At 53.4% G+C, this 17,303-nt stretch overlaps 1 protein-coding gene across 2 annotated transcripts; it reads right to left on the reverse strand.

Annotated features, from left to right (window-relative positions):
- Positions 1–622: 622 nt before the first annotated feature.
- Positions 623–9,239, reverse strand: ANKRD54 (ankyrin repeat domain 54). 2 transcript variants are annotated; one of them, XM_049771684.1, is made up of 8 exons: positions 8,891–9,239; positions 5,026–5,073; positions 2,658–2,756; positions 2,355–2,426; positions 2,065–2,112; positions 1,840–1,964; positions 1,642–1,749; positions 623–1,474 (listed from the first exon to the last, which is right to left on the reverse strand). In XM_049771684.1, exons 1-8 carry the CDS (start codon positions 9,207–9,209, stop codon positions 1,400–1,402), a joined length of 894 nt encoding a protein of 297 aa, XP_049627641.1. In that variant the 5' UTR covers positions 9,210–9,239; the 3' UTR covers positions 623–1,399. The 2 variants fall into 2 exon arrangements, with proteins under 2 accessions (XP_049627641.1, XP_049627642.1); XM_049771685.1 differs by lacking the exon at positions 2,355–2,426.
- Between the last annotated feature and the right edge of the window lie 8,064 nt (positions 9,240–17,303).

Below are 17,303 nucleotides of genomic sequence, written 5' to 3' on the forward strand. Positions count from 1 at the left end.
ATGTGCTCCCCAATATTTGCAGATTCAGGGGGGGAAACAGCTGCTGCTGAAGGTCTGCTCAGACCTGGCGGAGGTACCTCAGGCCGTTGGTGCAAGGCCTGAGTGGGGGGCACGCCTCTGGCCCGGTTCTAGGGAGCAGCTGAAAGCAGGAAGCGCTGGGCAAATGGCACCAAGAGTGACAGGCAAGAGCCTGGCCTGAGCGAGTGTGGTCCTGGGTCCAACCCTGCATTGCCCAGAGAGGCCACAGAGCAGAAGGAAGAGGAGGAAAGCTGTATTCCGGCCACAAACTACAGGACAGAGCCTGTCTACGGTCTACTGTGCTTCATCGTCCCCACCCTGCTGCTCTGGGCAAGTGGGGCTCCAACACCCCTTTTCTGCAGGCCCCACAGGTCCTGATTACTTTTGGTTTTGGGGGCAGCTGGTTCCTCCATCGAGCTCCCTTCTCTAGGGAAAGTTGGGTGAGAGTAAAGGAGGGCTCAAAGGCTGCCACAAGGGGCGCTGTCACAAGGGGCGCTGTCCGCAGGGCCACCGCACACGACATAGGTGGACAGTGGGACTGGGGAGCCTCCCAGTGTCTTCATCTCCCGTGGCTGGCGAGACGACTGAACTGACACACAGGAAGTAGCTTAGAACAACACAGTTTTATTCCCGAAGCTCTGGCGTCAGCCCGTCAAAGGCTACTGGCAGGCTCTGAGGGCCAAAGCCACCCGTAAATGGCCTGTGGCCCGTGTCTCCTGCCTGCCCCCAAGGCCTGTCACTCTCCAGCTGCTTCCACCAAGGGTCCCTGGGGCAAAAGGGACCCTCTGGAAATGCGAGATGGTCAAAGTGTCCAAAATCCTCACCGATTTCTGCCAAATCCCCTCTGCTGGATCCTGGGTGTGGGATGGGGTGTCTCGGAGTCACCAAAGTGCACTGCTCCCCTGCGTGTCTTTGTTCTTTTGGTTTGGGTTTTGGGGCCACACCCAGTGGCACTCAGGGCTTACCTCTGGCTCTGCACTCAAAAACCACTCCTAGCAGGGCTAAGGGAACCATTTGGGATGCCAGGGCTCAAACCCAGGTCAGCTGGCCATGTGCAAGGCCAGTGCCCTACCCTCTGTCCTAGCTCTCCTGCTGCCCTGCCCTGTGCCCCTGTCTCTGGGAGGAGGTGGGGTGAGCAAAGACCTTCTCACCCTGGATTTCTGGGGTCTGGGCTTTTCACCATAGTTCCTTCCTCATTCCAGAGTCGGCCAGGTGAGGCTGTGGGCAGGGCTGCGGGGGATGAGAGCGAGGTGCTGCGCAGGCGCAGAGGGCGCAGGGAGAAGGGGGCTGCACTGGGAGCGGCCCCGAGGCCCGAAGCAGCGTCTGGGGGGACGAGGGGTCCACGCGGCCACTCCCTGAGAAGGCCTCCCTCGCTCGCTGGCTACCTCTTCTCCATGCTCTGCATCTGCAGGCTCAGGGAGGTGAAGCTGGCCAGGAGGTCGGTGACTTCATCCACCTGTGGGGGTGGGGGGAGAGTATGGGAGGCTGCTGGGGCCGGGGCAGTGGTCCCGGAGCCTCCTCCCAGCAGTGGCTGCTTCTGGGGACTGCAGGAACCATCCACGGTTCGCCCACCCCGGGTAGTCTGTGGCTGCCGCACCCCAGCTTGTGGGTCTCCCCGCTCACCTGCTCCCTGGTGCTGGTCATCTGCAGGCGTGAGCAGAGGTCGTCCAGCCGATCCCGCTGTTCGTGCCGCCCCAGGCGGGCCAGGTACTCTCGCAGCATTTGGATGATCTGGGAGGTATGCACGGAGTTAGCACCATGCCCAGAATGCAGGGCTGGGGAGAGCAGCCGGGCTCCCTCCTAGTCCCCCCCTCCACTCACCTGCTTCACCTCCAGCCGCACAGCCTCCAGGCACTGGGCATGGCCTTCCTGCAGGATGTTCAGCTTCGACTTGGCCAGGTGCAGGGGTGTGCGGCCCGCTCGGTCCAGGGCATCTACTCGGGCCCCTGTGGGAGAGAGTGACCGAGCAGAGTCTACAGGGGTGCGGGGGGTAGGTGGGAGTGGGCAGATGGGTGCAGGGCGACAGGTAGGGCACAGGGCACGTACCTCCACGGAGCAACGTGGTGATGACAGGGACATGGTTGGTGCAGGCCGCTATGGAGGAAGAGAGAGAAGTGAAGACCTTGGACCAGAGTGAGGACAGGGGTGGGTGAGACTTCCCCCCAAGGCCTGACCGGAAAGGCAGCACCCCATAGTGTGTTTGGGGGGACTGAGGTTGGGAGCACCTGCCTGTGGGAGGCTGACGCTGCTTGTCCTTGGGGCCCCGGAGGTCCCATCTCTCAAGGAAGGAGGCCCCTGTGCTGTCAGGGTAGGGGTGGGAGGCGAGGGGCACTCACCCAGATGCAGGGGCGTGTTACCCAGTCCATCCCGCTGGTTAGGGTCAGCTCCATGGTCCAGAAGCAGCTGCACTAGATACAGGAAACCCCAGGGATGCTGTGAGTGGGGACCCTGGCTAGGTGGGGCAATGCAGGGCAAACAGCCTCACCCAGGCACACACCCAGGGGGATCAGGACCCTGGAAAGTGCCTCCCAATCTGGACCCCCACCCCTGCGACCTGGGCAAGAGGGGGCGTAAGGGCCGCAGGTTGGTGAGTAGGCTGCAGCCTCCACTGTCCCTAGCACCCACACTGCCTGGCTCACCGATGCGATCGTTGCCATTGCAGGAAGCGAAGTGCAGGGCAGTGCGACCCTTGTCATCGGCCGCACAGGGATCGACACCATCCTCCAGCAGCTGCTGCACTGACAGCCCAAGAGGAAGTGGGAGAGCAGCATGTTAACATCCGGGAGCCCAGACAAAGGGCCAGGAGACTTGTGACATGCAGGGGGCAAGCTCTGGGCCATGAGAGCCGGACCTGAGAATGTCCCTTTCCAGGGAGCCTGAGAGATGGCACAGTGGGGAGGGCATTTGCCTTACACATGGCAGAGCTGGGTTCAATTCTTGGCATCCCCTAGGAGCCCTGAGAATCACCAGGTGTGGGCCCCCTCCCAGCCAAAAACCAAACCAAAAAAAGGTTCCAGCACACTGGGGCTGGAAAGATAGCACAGTGGCAGGGTGTTTGCCTTGCAAGCTGCTGACCAGAGACAGGCCCGGGTTCAACCCCAGCATCCCATATGGTTCTCAGAGCCTACAAGCAGCAATTTCTGAGAGCAGAACCAGGAGTTAACCTGAGCGCTGCCGGGTGTGGCCCCAAAACAGAAAACAACAACAACAACAACAACAAAAGAAGGGGCCAGCACAGAGGCAGGATTGAGAAAGCCCAGAGCCCAGAGAAGGGGCCGCAGTGCAGCAGAGGAAGGAAATGGGCATAATCACTGCTGGTCCATCTCTGTCTGCTACATACTGCTGCTGAGACTAATGGCCAGGAAAGTGCTTCTCTGCAGAGTAGGAGTGAGCAAGCCCCATTATCAAATGGGGGGATTATGAGCCCCTATGGCTGTTCAGACTAGGTTTTAGGGCACCTTTGGCCTCTTTCCTCAGCAAACCTCTCCAAGCAAGAGTTGGCGCCTGTCTTCTACCTCCCCGGGGCTTGTCTAGACATCCTAAGGGACAGTGCAGGGCCGATTCCTGCCCCTCAGCCTGGGGTGTCAGGTCTGTGGTGTAGACCGTGGACAGCAGCCAACCATCTGAGAGCCTACTGGGCCTGGCTGCATCTACACCATCTGCTGAGTAAGAGCTTCATCCCCTGAGGTGCCTGGGGACATGTCTGAGGGTGTTAGGATGAAACTTGGGGACTCCCTAGGTGTTCAGTCCTAGAGCAGTTTTCCTGGCTCCTTGTTTGTTTTTTGTCCGTTTATTTTGGGGGCCACACCCAGTAGCACTCAGGGGTTCCCACTGGCTCGGCACTCAAAAATCATTCCTGGCAGTCTCAGGGAACATAAAGGATGCTGGAGAGTGAACTCAGGCAGCTACATGCAAGGCAAACACCCTCCTCGCTGTGTTATTGTTCCAGGCCCCCCCCCCCCTTTTTGTTTTTTGGGTCACACCCGGCAGCACTCAGGGTTTACTCCTGGCTCCACACTCAGAAATCGCTCCTGGCAGGCTCGGGGGACCATATGGGATGCCAGGATTCGAACCACCGACCTTCTGCATGATTTTTTTTTTTTTTTTGCCACACCTGGTTGTGCTCAGGGATCACTTCTGGTGGGGCAGAGACCATATGGGGTACAGAGCTTGCGGGTTACTTGCATGGAAGGCAAGTGTCCTACCTGCTGTACTATCTCTTTAGCTCTCATTTTGAATTTTCCTTGGGAAATGATCTGAGTTGTTCAAATATTCCCAGGGCTGTGGAGAAGGCTCAAAGGGTTGGAATGCAAGCTTTTCTTGTTTTGTTTTGTTTTGTTTGGGACACACCTGGCGATGCTCAGGGGTCACTCCTGGCAGTGCTGGGGGACCATATGGGATGTTAGGGATCCAACCCAGGTGGGCCGTGTGCAAGGCAAACACTCTCTCGGCTGTAGAATTCTGGCCCCTAACCCCTGAGCACTGCCGGGTGTGACCCAAAAACCACACACACACACACACACACACACACACACACACAAAAATGCGTGCTTTGGGGTCCGGGTAGGTGGCGCTGGAGGTAAGGTGTCTGCCTTGCAAGCGCTAGCCAAGGAAGGACCGCGGTTCGATCCCCCGGCGTCCCATATGGTCCCCCCAAGCCAGGGGCGACTTCTGAGCACATAGCCAGGAGTAACCCCTGAGCGTCAAACTGGTGTGGCCCAAAAACCAAAAAAAAAAAAAAAAAAAAAAAATGCGTGCTTTGAGCCCCAGCACATGACATGGTCCCTCACAAAGCTAGGTGTGGACTCCCTCACCCCCAAAACAAAAGTAATAAAAACAATCAATATTCCAATGGAAAAGAGGAAGTAGGAAACTTGAGGCATGTCCATTGCCGGGGTGGCTCATGGGACCCAGGGGGTCATGCCCTGCTCCCCCAGGATAAGTGGGATCTTAACAGCCATCCTGAAGGGCATCCCTGGCCCAGCACCCCCACTCCTGCCCACTTACGTGTTTCCACATCGTTGGCATTGGCAGAGTCCCTCAGGCGCTTGAGAGCTGTGAAGAGAATTTTGAAGTGTCATTCAAACCCACATATCCCAAGGTGGTGTCGAGGGCTGGGAACCTGCCATGCAGGTGATATTTTCGCCCCCCAGGTAGATAAACCCTCACCCCCAACTGGCCGCGATGGTGCAGAAGGTAAATGACTGCCGAGTTAACACGCATCAGAGCAGACAGGACAGAGGTAAAGCGTTTGCCTTCCATGCGGCTGACCTGGGACGGACCCAGGTTCGAATCCCAGCATCCCATATGGTCCACCGAGCCTGCCAGGAGCAATTCTGAGTGCAGAGCCAGGAGTAACCCTTATATGAAACAGGGTGTGGCCCAAAAAACACCCCCCAAAAAACAAAAAAACATGCAGAGGACGGGCTGAGTGATAGCACAGCAGGTAGGGCATTTGCCTTGCATGCAGCTGAGCCCGGTTGAATCCCTAGCATCTCAGGTTCTACCAGGAGTGATTTCTTTTTTTTTTCTTCTCTTTTTTTTTTTTTGGGGGGGGGTCACACCCGGCCACGCTCAGGGGTTACTCCTGGCTCCACTCAGAAATCGCAACCGGCAGGCTCAGGGGACCATATGGGATGCCGGGATTCAAACCACCGACCTTCTGCATGCAAGGCAAACACTTTACCTCTATGCTATCTCTCTGGCCCTGAGTGATTTCTTTTATTGTGGGGGGCGGGGAACCAGTGGTGCTCAGGCTTTGAGCTCAGAAATTGCTCCTGGCAGGCACGGTGGGATGCTGGGATTCAAACCACCGTCTGTTCTGGATTGGCTGTGTGTAAGGCAAATGCCCTACCACTGTACTATCTCTCCAGCCCCAACCAGGAGTGATTTTTGAGCAAAGGAGCAACCCCTAAGCACTGCTGGATATAGCCACAAAACCAAAAAATAGAATATACCCTGACAAGGCAGGGGGCTGGGGAGAGAGCACAGTGGGGAGGGCACTTGCCTTTCATGCACCTGACCCAAGTTCGATCCCCAGCATCCTATAAGGTCTCTAGAATGCCATCTGGAGTACTCCCTGAGCAGAGCCAGGAGTAAGTCCTGAGCACTGCCAGTTGTGATCCCAAAACAACAACCAAAAAAAAAAAAAAAAAAAGTGAAAGCAAGGCCACTAGAAAAGTAGAACATAAATAGTCATTCTAGGGCCAGTTGCCCAACGCTACATGGTCCCTTAAGCAATGTGCCAGGAGCAGCCCCTGAGCACCCCGGGGTGTACCCCTGGGTTCCATCCCTGGTTCCAACTCCCACACACACACAAATAAAAAAACTGCAATTCTTTTTTTTTTTTTTTTTTGTTTTTTGGGCCACACTCAGTGTCGCTCAGGGGTTTCTCCTGACTCTGCACTCAGATATGGCTCCTGACAGGCAGGGGGAACATGTGGGATCCTGGGATTCAAGCCACTGGCCGTCCTGGATCAGCCACGTGCAAGGCAAATGCTCTACCGCTGTGCTATCTCTCCGGCTCCCAAACCTGCAATTCATGTGCATTCAGACTCCTTCCATTACACAGCACTTCCTGGCCTAGAACACTTTCAAATTCTCATCAGCACAGCACTACCAGGTTTGAATGGATCCCAGAAGGAACCTTCCATTTTCTAGCGTGCTGAGTTCCATGCCATCAAATTTAGGCCCAGCCACTTCATAGTTACTTGATCTGGAGAAAGATACTATCAGCCACCTTTTTACTTTTTTTTTTTTTTTTTCATTTTTGGACCACACCTGGCAATGCTCCCTCCGGCCCTACCTTTTTCCTCATTTCTTTTAGGTTGGGCTGTTACTCAACGATGCTTGGGGAAATGGATGGGAGCTTCTTTGGGCCTGTCACTCCTCGTGGTACCAGGCGGACCCTGTGCAGTGCCTGGATGAAACCAGGGGCAGCTGCATGCAAAGGAAGTGTTATAAGCCATGGGCCATCCTTTCTGGTCCAAAGTTCTGTCTCAACGCCTGTTTCCTTCCCAGTAAAATGGGCAAGAGTTCTAGGTCTTTTGTATTTTGGGGCCACATCAAAACTTGGCTCTGAGGGCCGGAGAGATAGCACAGCGGTAAGGCATTTGCCTTGCACACAGCCTACCCAGGATGAACGGTGGTTCGAATCCCGGCATCATATATGGTCCCCCATGCCTGCCAGGATTGATTTCTTTTTTCTTTTCTTCTTCTTCTTTTTTTTTGTCATACCCAGCAGCGCTCAGGGGTTACTCCTGGCTCTACGCTCAGAAGTTGCTCCTGGCAGGCTCAGGGGACCATATGGGATGCCGGGATTTGAACCAATGACCTTATGCATGAAAGGCAAATGCCTTACCTCCATGCTATCTCTCCGGCCCCCAGGAGTGATTTCTGAGTGCAGAGCCAAGAGTAACCCCTGAGTGCTGCTGGGTATGACCACCCAAAAGCAAACAAACAAACAAAAAATACCCCAACAAACTTGGCTTGGCAGGACTTGGAGGATCCTATGGAATGTGGGATTGAACCTAGGCTGGCCTTGTGCAAGGCAAGTGCTCTCTCCACTGTCTTGTTGCTCCAGCCCACAGTTCTAAATCTTGATTAATTGTGAGGTTGGATTAAAAATGATTCAACGGGTATCAGAGACCACCAAGAACTCCATATGGTTTCCCCCAGACCTGTCCAGGAGTGATCCCTGAGCACAGTGCCAGGAGAAAGTCCTGAGCACAACCCAGGGTAGCCTAAAAACCAAAAAAAAAAAAAAAATTTATGTAACAACAGTACAGTGGGTAGGGCATGTGGCTGACCTGGGTTCAATACTTGGCCTCCTATATGGACCCCAGAGACTACCAGGAATGATTCGTGAGCACAGAGCACAGGAGTAACCCTTAAGCCTAGTTGAGTGTGATACCCCCCCAAACAAAACAAAACAAAAACCCAATTTTTTTTTTGGCTTTTGGGTCACACCTGGCAGCGCTCAGGTGTCACTCCTGGTTTTACGCTCAGAAATCGCTCCTGGCAGGCTCAAAGGGGGGATCATATGGGCTGCCAGGATTTGAACCACCGTCCTTCTGCATGCAAGGCAAACACCCTACCTTCATGCTCTCTCTCCGGCACCCCAATTTTTTTAATGTCAGGTAGAACCAGAGAGACTAACTTTAGGGCTCAGTGCAAGAGATCCAAGTTCGATTTCCAGAAGTGCATGGCTCCCCCTCCCAACGCTCCTGGGAATCTCCCCAAGCACCCAAGCACCCCCTAGCCCCCTAAAAAATAATAAACCCCACCAGTATAGCCAGGGCGTGCAGTGCGGCACACAACAAAGACAGGCCAGACAGCAATTCTGAGAGTCCATGGATGCTGACAGCATCCCCTTAAGCCTGAGCATCACACTCATGTTACAGATGGGAACACTGAGGTTGCCAGGGGGTGTGCTCCTGCAGACCCTCTTTGCACCCCCCAGCTCGGGGGGCACCATGCACCGAGCCAGAAAGCACGCCAAAAAAGCCAAATGTCTCCTCAGCAGAAAATGCCAAGCTCAAAAAAGTCCAGGCTGGGTCCTGCTTGAGCCAGCACCACACCTATATTACAGATGGGGACACCCAGGCTGCTAGGGAGGTGTGCTCCTGCAGCACCCTCTTTGCACCCCCCAGCTCGGGGTCACCAAGCACCGGGCCAGAAAGCACCCCAAAAAGCCACGTGTCTCCTCAGCAGGAAATGCATGCTCAGCAAGCTCAGCAGAGTCCAGAGCTGGGTCCCGCTTGATGTTGCTCCTCGCAACGGGGGACTCTGCGGCTCCGCTGGCCCTGGGGGTCCTGGGGGCCCCCGGGGAAGGCAAAGCGGGGTGCGGGGGGCGGGCTCCCCCCTTCCTCACCGTGCACCTCCTTGCCCGTGGGCCCGGCGCGGCGGTGGGGCCTGGCGGCGCGGCGGAGGCGCCCCGCGGGGATCTTGCCGCGCAGCTCGGCCCGGGGCTGGGGCTCCCGCTGCCACAGCACGTGCAGGTACCGCAGCGGCGACTCGGCCCGGCCCGGGACCCCCGGGCGGCCGTCGAGCGCCTGGCCCAGGTCGGCGAAGGAGAAGAGGCCCTCGGGCCCGGTGAGCGGCGCGGGCACCACGGCGCACTCGCCCTCCGAGCTCGAGCCGGCCCCCGAGCGAGGCTCCTCCGCGTCCGCGGCCCCCGCGGCGGCTGCCATGGCCACGGCCCGGCCGGCCGACCCACCCACGCTCCGAGCCCGGCCCCGCCGCCGATCGCGCTGTCAGCCGCCGGGCAGGGAGGCGGGTGCTCGTCCGTCGCCACGGCAACCGAGCAGACCCGGAAAGGGGCGGGGCCACGGGCGCGCAGGGCCAATAAGAAACTTTCAGCCCCAGCCGCTCCAGCCAATAGGCAGAGCTATATTATGTCATTGGTGGCTGGAGACGAGAGTGACAGAAATAAGAGCCAATCGGACTACCGGGACTGGCCACGGGGACCGCCCTCGCGTACGCCGCCAGCTGCTCCAGCCAATGGGCAGCGGGAAGGCGTATCATTGGTGGCTGGAGCGGAGAATGACAGAAACAAGAGCCAATAGGCAACCGAGACTGGCCACGCGGACCGCCCCTCGTCGTACGTTGCCACCCGCTCCAGCCAATGGGCAACGGGAAAATGTGTCATTGGTGGCCGGCGAGGAAAGTGACAGGACGAAGAGCCAATCGAACTACCGGGACTGACCACGAGGACCGCCCCTCGTATGTCGACAGCCACTCCAGCTAATGGGCATCGGGAGGGCGTGTCATTGGCGGCTGGAGAGGAGATTGACAGGATGAAGAGCCAATCACTCATCGGAACTGGCCACGGGGACCGCCCTTGCGTGCGCCGCCAGATTGCTCCAATCAATGGGCAGCGGGAAGGCGTGTCATTGGTGGCTGGAGAGGAGAGTGACAGAAATACAAGCCAATAGGGGCCGGGTAGGTGGCGCTGGAGGTAAGGTGTCTGCATTGCAAGCGCTAGCCACGGAAGGACCGCGGTTCGATCCCCCGGCGTCCCATATGGTCCCCCCAAGCCAGGGGCGATTTCTGAGCACATAGCCAGGAGTAACCCCTGAGCGTCAAACGGGTGTGGCCCAAAAACCAAAAACCAAAAAAAAAAAAAGAAATACAAGCCAATAGACAATCGAGACTGGCGACGCAGTCCCTCCCCTCGTCCTACGTTGCTACGAAAGCGAGCGAATGAAGGAGTTTTTTTTTTTTTTCTTTTCAACCATTTCCTCCCTCCCTCTCCCCGCCCCCCGCGTCGGCTCCTGGGAAGATAACGCGTCATCCAATCAGATCGAGGCACTCGGCAGCCAATCACAAGGAAGGAGGGATTGGACACGTGAGTCGAAGGGAGCGGCCTGGAGGATTTTAATCAATGAACGTAAGTTGAAAAAAAAGGGGGCGGAGCGCTATCGCTAGCGGGAAGGCTGCTGCCTTGCGCGCGCTAGAGTAGGAAGGAACGAGGTTCGATCCCCGGCGTCCCATATGGTCCCCCCAGCTAGGGGCGATTTCTGAGCGCCGAACCAGGAGGAACTCCTGTCCCATATGGTCCCCCGTGCCTGCCAGGAGCTATTTCTGAGCAGACAGCCAGGAGTAACCCCTGAGCACCGCTGGGTGTGGCCCAAAAACAAAAACAAAAACAAAAAAAAGAACAACAAAAAAAAGAATAAAATAAAATCCACAAATTGCAAAACAGGAGAACGAAAACAGTTCCCACTAGTGACAGGTCTCTAGACTGCTTCTCTGGGTAATCGTGGCATTGATCTCTAATTTACAAAGAATAAGGATTATTTTAGGTCTTGTTTTATTTCTTTATTTTTGGGCCACACCCAAGGGTGCTCAGGGGTTACGCCTGAAGTTACTCAGAAGTCATTCCTGGCAGGCTCAGGGGACTTTATGGGATGCTGGGGATGGAGCCCAGGTCTACTGAATGCAGAACAAACGCCCTCCCTGCTGTGCTATCCAGGCCCTTGATTTACAAGGAATTATGATTCCATGTAGTAATTACCCAACCAACCTGAGCTGAAACATTCAGTGATTCAGTGAGCCACTCCCTGAGTCAGGTAACTCTTGGGCCTAATGCTACTCTATCAGACACCAGAGCTGACCTCAGAGGTTACTCCTGGCTATGCGCTCAGAAGTTGCTCCTGGCTTCTTGGGGGACCATATGGGACGCCGGGGGATCGAACCGAGGTCTGTCCAAGGCTAGCGCAAGCAAGGCAGGCACCTTACCTTTAGCGCCACCGCCTGATTCAACGTTTTCTACGATTTTTTTTTTTGTTTTTGTTTTTGTTTTGTTTTTGGGCCACACCCGGCGGTGCTCAGGGGTTACTCCTGGCTGTCTGCTCAGAAATAGCTCCTGGCAGGCACGGGGGACCATATGGGACACCGGGACTCGAACCAACCACCTTTGGTCCTGGATCGGCTGCTTGCAAGGCAAACGCGGCTCTGCTATTTCTCCGGGCCCCGAATTTTTTTTTTTTTTTACAGACCGTTGGGTTTGGAGCAATAGTACAGCAGGTAAGGCCCTCCAGAATCCCCTGTTGTCCTGAGACTGCTGGGTGTGACTCAAAAAAAAAAAATACACCCAAAACTCACAAATGCACATCCCAAGCCACTCACTGCAACTTGTTCTTTTATTTAATTAGGGTTTTGACTACAGAGAGTAAAGATTTCTTTAGAAAATAGAATATTAAAAACAGATATTTCTTTTTTACTTTTCTTTCTTTTGGGGTAAAGGGGCCAAATCCTGAAATGCTCAACAAGGGTTATTCCTTCCTCTCCACTCAGAAATTATGCCTGGGGCCGGAGCAATAGCATGGAGGTAGGGTATATATTTGCCTTGCATGCAGAAGGACGGTGGTTCGAATCCCAGCATCCCATTTGGTCCCCTGAGCCTGCCAGGTGCGATTTCTGAGTGTAGAGCCAGGAGAGACCCCTGAGCGCTGCCGGGTGTGACCCCACCCCTCAAAAAAAGAAATTATGACTGGTGTTGCTCACCTTGGGGACCACAGAGATGCCAATGATCAAATCCAGGTTGACGTCCAAGGCAAGCATTCTACCAGCTGTACAGAATCTCTCCAGTCCAAAAAGGAATATTGCTTTGTAAACAAGTCTTTAACATCTCTGGTGATAAAAGGGATAAAATGAAATGAAAGGACCAGAGTAATAAACAGTACAGCGGGTAGGGTGTCGAAATGAACAGACCCAGATTCAATCCCCAGTATCCCTATGTTCGGTCCCTTGAGCCAAAATAATTTGAGAGGGCCCGGAGAGATAGCACAGCGGTGTTTGCCTTGCAAGCAGCTGATCCAGGACCAAAGGTGGTTGGTTCGAATCCCAGTGTCCCATATGGGCCCCCTTTGCCTGCCAGGAGCTATTTCTGAGCAGACAGCCAGGAGTAACCCCTGAGCACCGCTGGGTGTGGCCCAAACCCCCCCCCCAAAAAAAACCAAACCAAAATAATTTAAGAGAATTAAAAATAACTAAATAAAGTGAAAGTTTTCAGGAAAGAACTTATTGCTTCCTTCTTTTTCTGTCAGTGGTCTTCTGTCCCTGTGTCAAACCAATCTGAATCCTGTAACCTGAGCTCCTGCTGTTTCAGACCCAGAACCACAGCCCTGGAGATGGGTAGTCCAAGACTTGTAAGAAGTTGCTCAAAATAACAGAAATCTGGGGCAGGATTGATAGCACAGCAGTTAGGGTGTTTGCCTCGCATGTAGCTGACTCAGGTTCAATCCCTGGCATCCCATGCTGTACCCCAAGCATCTCCAAGTATAATTTCTGAGCACAGAGCCAGGAGTAACCCCTGAGCGCTGTCAGGTGTGATCCCAAAACCAAAATCAAAATAAATAACTGCTTCTGGGTCAGGGTTTCGTACGTAGCAGAGCAGCTCCCTCGCTGAGATCTATTGAAAGTCAGCCCTCAACACAAGGGTTTCTAAAATTAAAAATAAAAAAATACAAAAAATAAACAAAATGTACAATGAGGAGGGAGGGCGTTTGACTGGCAAGTGGTCGACCTAGGTTTGATCCCCAACATCCCATATGGATCTCTGAGCACCACCAGCAGTGATTCCTAAGCACTGAGCCAGCAGTAAACTCTGAGCATTACCGGATGTGGCCCCCAAAACAAAACAAACAAAAATTGAGGCAGAAGCCTTTTGAACAGGAAGTAAACTGGAAAGCTAAGTGTAGTTTTTAGGCAGCTGAACTTGAAAGGAGCCCAGTGGGGAATCCTTAAACTCCACCCCTTGGCTTTTCTGCCTCAGAATGTCCAGCCTCAACTCCCAGGCAAAAGAAAATCAAAAGTTAAAATGCAGCTTTTCAGCTCTAATGCTTCACAGCTACTCCCCCAGGTAAAATTATTCCCGGCACTTTGGTCATTCCACAGATCTGCTTGGCCACTAGCAGAGAAGCTTTCAGAAACACTCACCCCCTGAGTAGACAATGGGGAGTAGGAATGGGCTTCCAAGAGCTCATTTGAGCCAAAGGGGTGCTTGAAATCGACTCAAAGTGCTGCCCAGTGGACCCAATAGTCTAGAGTTCTACCAGTTCTGCACAATTCTCCAAATCAAGATCTGGGAGAACTTTTAGTCTTTATTTTGATATTTTTTTTCTCCTTTTTTTTTTTTTTTTTTTGGTTTTTGGGTCACACCCGGCAGTGCTCAGGGGTTATTCCTGGCTCCAGGCTCAGAAATTGCTCCTGGCAGGCACGGTGGACCATATGGGACGCTGGGATTTGAACCGATGACCTCCTGCATGAAAGGCAAACGTCTTACCTCCATGCTATCTCTCCAGCCCCTTTTTTTCTCCTTTTCAAAAAGTACTCTTTAGTCATTTATTTTGCGTTTGGAGGCTACAACCAGCAGTACTTCAGGGGAATTATATAATAGTATTGATCATACCTGAGGCTTCTGGGACTGGATAGTATAACAGACAGGACCGTGCATGTCTTGCATGCAGCTGATCTGGGTTCTCTGCTGACTCTCTAGGCCAGCAAGGGTCTATTTCCTCTTCCTGGTGTGTTTGGGGACCGACAGGGATCCAGGCTGATGACCAGGGACAGTGAATTTCCTTCCAATAATGCTTATATAGGACCCAAAGAGGAACTGGGATATCTGAAAGGTAGCAGGGCATAGGGGTGTAGATGAAGTGCTGGGGAAAAGCTCAGCATGAATATGGGGCTCATGGAGGTCCCTGAAGCAACACGGTGTTGATAGATTTTATCTCCTTTAACCAGAACTCTCTGTGAGGGAGGAGGGATAGATCTAGATCAGGGGTGGCAAACAGGATTTTTGTTTTTGTTTTTGGGTCACACCCAACGGTGCTCAGGGGTTACTCCTGGCTGTCTGCTCAGAAATAGCTCCTGGCAGGCACGGGGAACCATATGGGACACCAGGATTTGAACCAACCACCTTAGGTTCTGGATCGGCTGCTTGCAAGGCAAACACCGTTGTGCTATCTCTCCGGGCCTGGCGAACAGGATTTTGACCCTCACTCAAAATGGTAAAATGCAATGTGTGTTTACTATATTATTGTTAAAATTATATGCTTTTGTGTGATGTTTGTTTTGGCAGTCACTGCGTGGCTGACGAGGTTCTCTAGAACAAATAGCTTAATAGAGGTTCTATCTGCCAGGCAATTCTGGGATAGCATCACAGGTTTCCAGCAGGTTCAAACCCTGGCATCCCACATGGACTCCTGAGGACCACCAGGACTAATTCCTTAGTGTAGAGTCCTGAGCAACGCTGGGTTGCCCCCCCCCCCACGCTAACTAACCAACCAATTAAAAAAAAAAAGGCATGGCCTCCTGCATGCAAAGCTTATGGTCAGACTTGAAATTTCATTCTGGTCCTAACAAATTTTTTTTGGGGAGTCACATGCTGCAATTTTCAGGGAGTAGCGAGGATGTTTGAAGGAACTTAGAGGGTACCCCGTGGAAGGTATGGTGCTGAAATGATGTAGGCATGAAACTACCATTAACAGTAATCACAGTACCTCAATAAAGATTTTAAAGATGAAAAATGATGGAAATAGGGGCTGGGAAGGTGGCGCTAAAGGTAAGGTGTCTGCCTTGCAAGCGCTAGCGTAGGACGGACCGCGGTTCGATCCCCCGGTGTCCCATATGGTCCCCCCAAGCCAGGGGTGATTTCTGAGCGCATAACCAGGAGTAATCCCTGAGCGTCAAACGGGTGTGGCCCAAAAACCAAAAAAAAAAAACAAACAAACAAAAAAAAATGATGGAAATATTACATATTTATATTTCAATGGGAAAATTAAAAAAGTGACAAGTGGGGCCCGGAGAGATAGCACAGCGACGTTTGCCTTGCAAGCAGCCGATCCAGGACCAAAGGTGGTTGGTTGAAATCCCGGTGTCCCATATGGTCCTCCGTGCCTGCCAGGAGCTATTTCTTTTTTTTTTTTTTTTTTTGGTTTTTTGGGCCACACCCGGTAACGCTCAGGGGTTACTCCTGGCTATGCGCTCAGAAGTTGCTCCTGGCTTGGGGGACCATATGGGACACCGGGGGATCGAACCGCGGTCCGTCCAAGGCTACCGCAGGCAAGGCAGGCGCACCTTACCTTTAGCGCCACCGCCCGGCCCCCCAGGAGCTATTTCTGAGCAGCCAGGAGTGACCCCTGAGCACCACCGGGTGTGGCCCAAAACCAAAAAAAAAAAAGTGACCAGTGAAATAAAGAAATGAACATGTGTTCTCTTTCCTCCCTTCTCTCTCCTTTCTCTCCTCTCCTCACCCTCTCTTTTCCTCTCTTCCCCTCTCTCTCCCCTTCTTTCTCCTATACCCCCCCCTCCACTCTCTCTCTTTCTCTCCCCTCTCTCTCCTCACATCTGGTGGCACTCAGGGGTTTACTCCTGACTCTGTCCCCAGAAATCGCTCCTGGCAGGCTCTGGGGACCATATGGGATGCTAGACGTGCAAGGAGCTTGAGAACTAAAATTAAAAAAATGAGGGGCCGGGCGGTGGCGCTAAAGGTAAGGTGCCTGCCTTGCCAGCGCTGCCTTGGACGGACCGCGGTTCGATCCCCCGGTGTCCCATATGGTCCCCCAAGCCAGGAGCAACTTCTGAGCACATAGCCAGGAGTAACCCCTGAGCGTTACCGGGTGTGGCCCAAAAACCAAAAAAAAAAAAAAAAAAAAAAAAATTAAAAAAATGAACATGCTAATCATTCTATTGTATATATTCATATTTGTGTAAAACTATGCATATTAAACTTTAAGGGGCTGGGGAAGTAGTACAGGGGTTAAGGTGCTTGCCTTGCAGGAGCTGACTTCCTTGGGATCAACAGCACCACAGGCTTCCCAGAAAATTGTAGGGATGGGGCTAGAGCGAGCAATAGCCTACACTAGCCTAGGATGAACCACAGTTTGATTCCCCGGCATCCCATATGGTCCCACAAGCCAGGAGCGATTTCTGCGCGCATAGCCAAGAGTAACCCCTGAGTGTCAACCAGGTGTGGCCGAAAAACCAAAAAAAAAAAAAGTGTAGGGAGGAAACCCCAACAGAACTAGGGATAGCAAACCCCACACCACACTCAGCTGACTACAAAGACTTATAGACTTGATTTTTTTTGTTTGTTTGTTTTTTGGGCCACACCCGGCAGTGCTCAAGGGTTATTCCTGGCTGTCTGCTCAGAAATAGCTCCTGAGGGGGCCGGGCGGTGGCGCTGGAGGTAAGGTGCCTGCCTTGCCTGCGCTAGCCTAGGACGGACGGCGGTTCGATCCCCCGGTGCCCCATATGGTCCCCCAAGAAGCCAGGAGCAACTTCTGAGCGCATAGCCAGGAGTAACCCCTGAGCGTCACAGGGTGTGGCCCAAAAACAAAAAAAAAAAAAAAAAAGAAATAGCTCCTGGCAGGCACGAGGGATCATATGGGACACCGGGATTTGAACCAACCACCTTTGGTGCTGGATCGGCTGCTTGCAAGGCAAACGCCGCTGTGCTATCTCTCTGGGCCTTTTTTTTGGTTTTTGTATCACACCTGGCAGCACTCAGGGGTTCCTCCTGGCTCTACGTGGCAGGCTTGGGGGACCATGTGGAATATCGGGATTAGAACTCCCATCCTTCTGCATGCCAGGCAAACGGCCTACTTCCATGCTATTTCTCTGGCCTTCTAGATTTTAATTTTTATATTTGGCCACATCTAGCTATGCTCAGGGCTTACTCCTGACTTTGCACTCAGGGATCACTCTTGGCAAGCTTGGAATACCATATGTAGTGCCTGAGATAGAAACCTGGTCAACAATATGCAAGGCAAATACCC

This window comes from Suncus etruscus, chromosome 4 (assembly GCF_024139225.1).
Source record: "Suncus etruscus isolate mSunEtr1 chromosome 4, mSunEtr1.pri.cur, whole genome shotgun sequence".
NCBI classification, from domain to species: domain Eukaryota; kingdom Metazoa; phylum Chordata; class Mammalia; order Eulipotyphla; family Soricidae; genus Suncus; species Suncus etruscus.

What these genes read in the sequence shown, in the direction of transcription:
- ANKRD54 (XM_049771684.1), bottom strand. Translation starts at nt 9,209, where the DNA reads ATGGCAGCCGCCGCGGGGGCCGCGGACGCGGAGGAGCCTCGCTCGGGG. An exon ending in TAACACGCCCCTGCATCTGG is followed by an intron (nt 2,113 to 2,354) that starts GTGAGTGCCCCT and finishes CTTCCTCCATAG; the next exon opens with CGGCCTGCACCAACCATGTC. An exon ending in TGCGGCTGGAGGTGAAGCAG is followed by an intron (nt 1,750 to 1,839) that starts GTGAGTGGAGGG and finishes CATACCTCCCAG; the next exon opens with ATCATCCAAATGCTGCGAGA.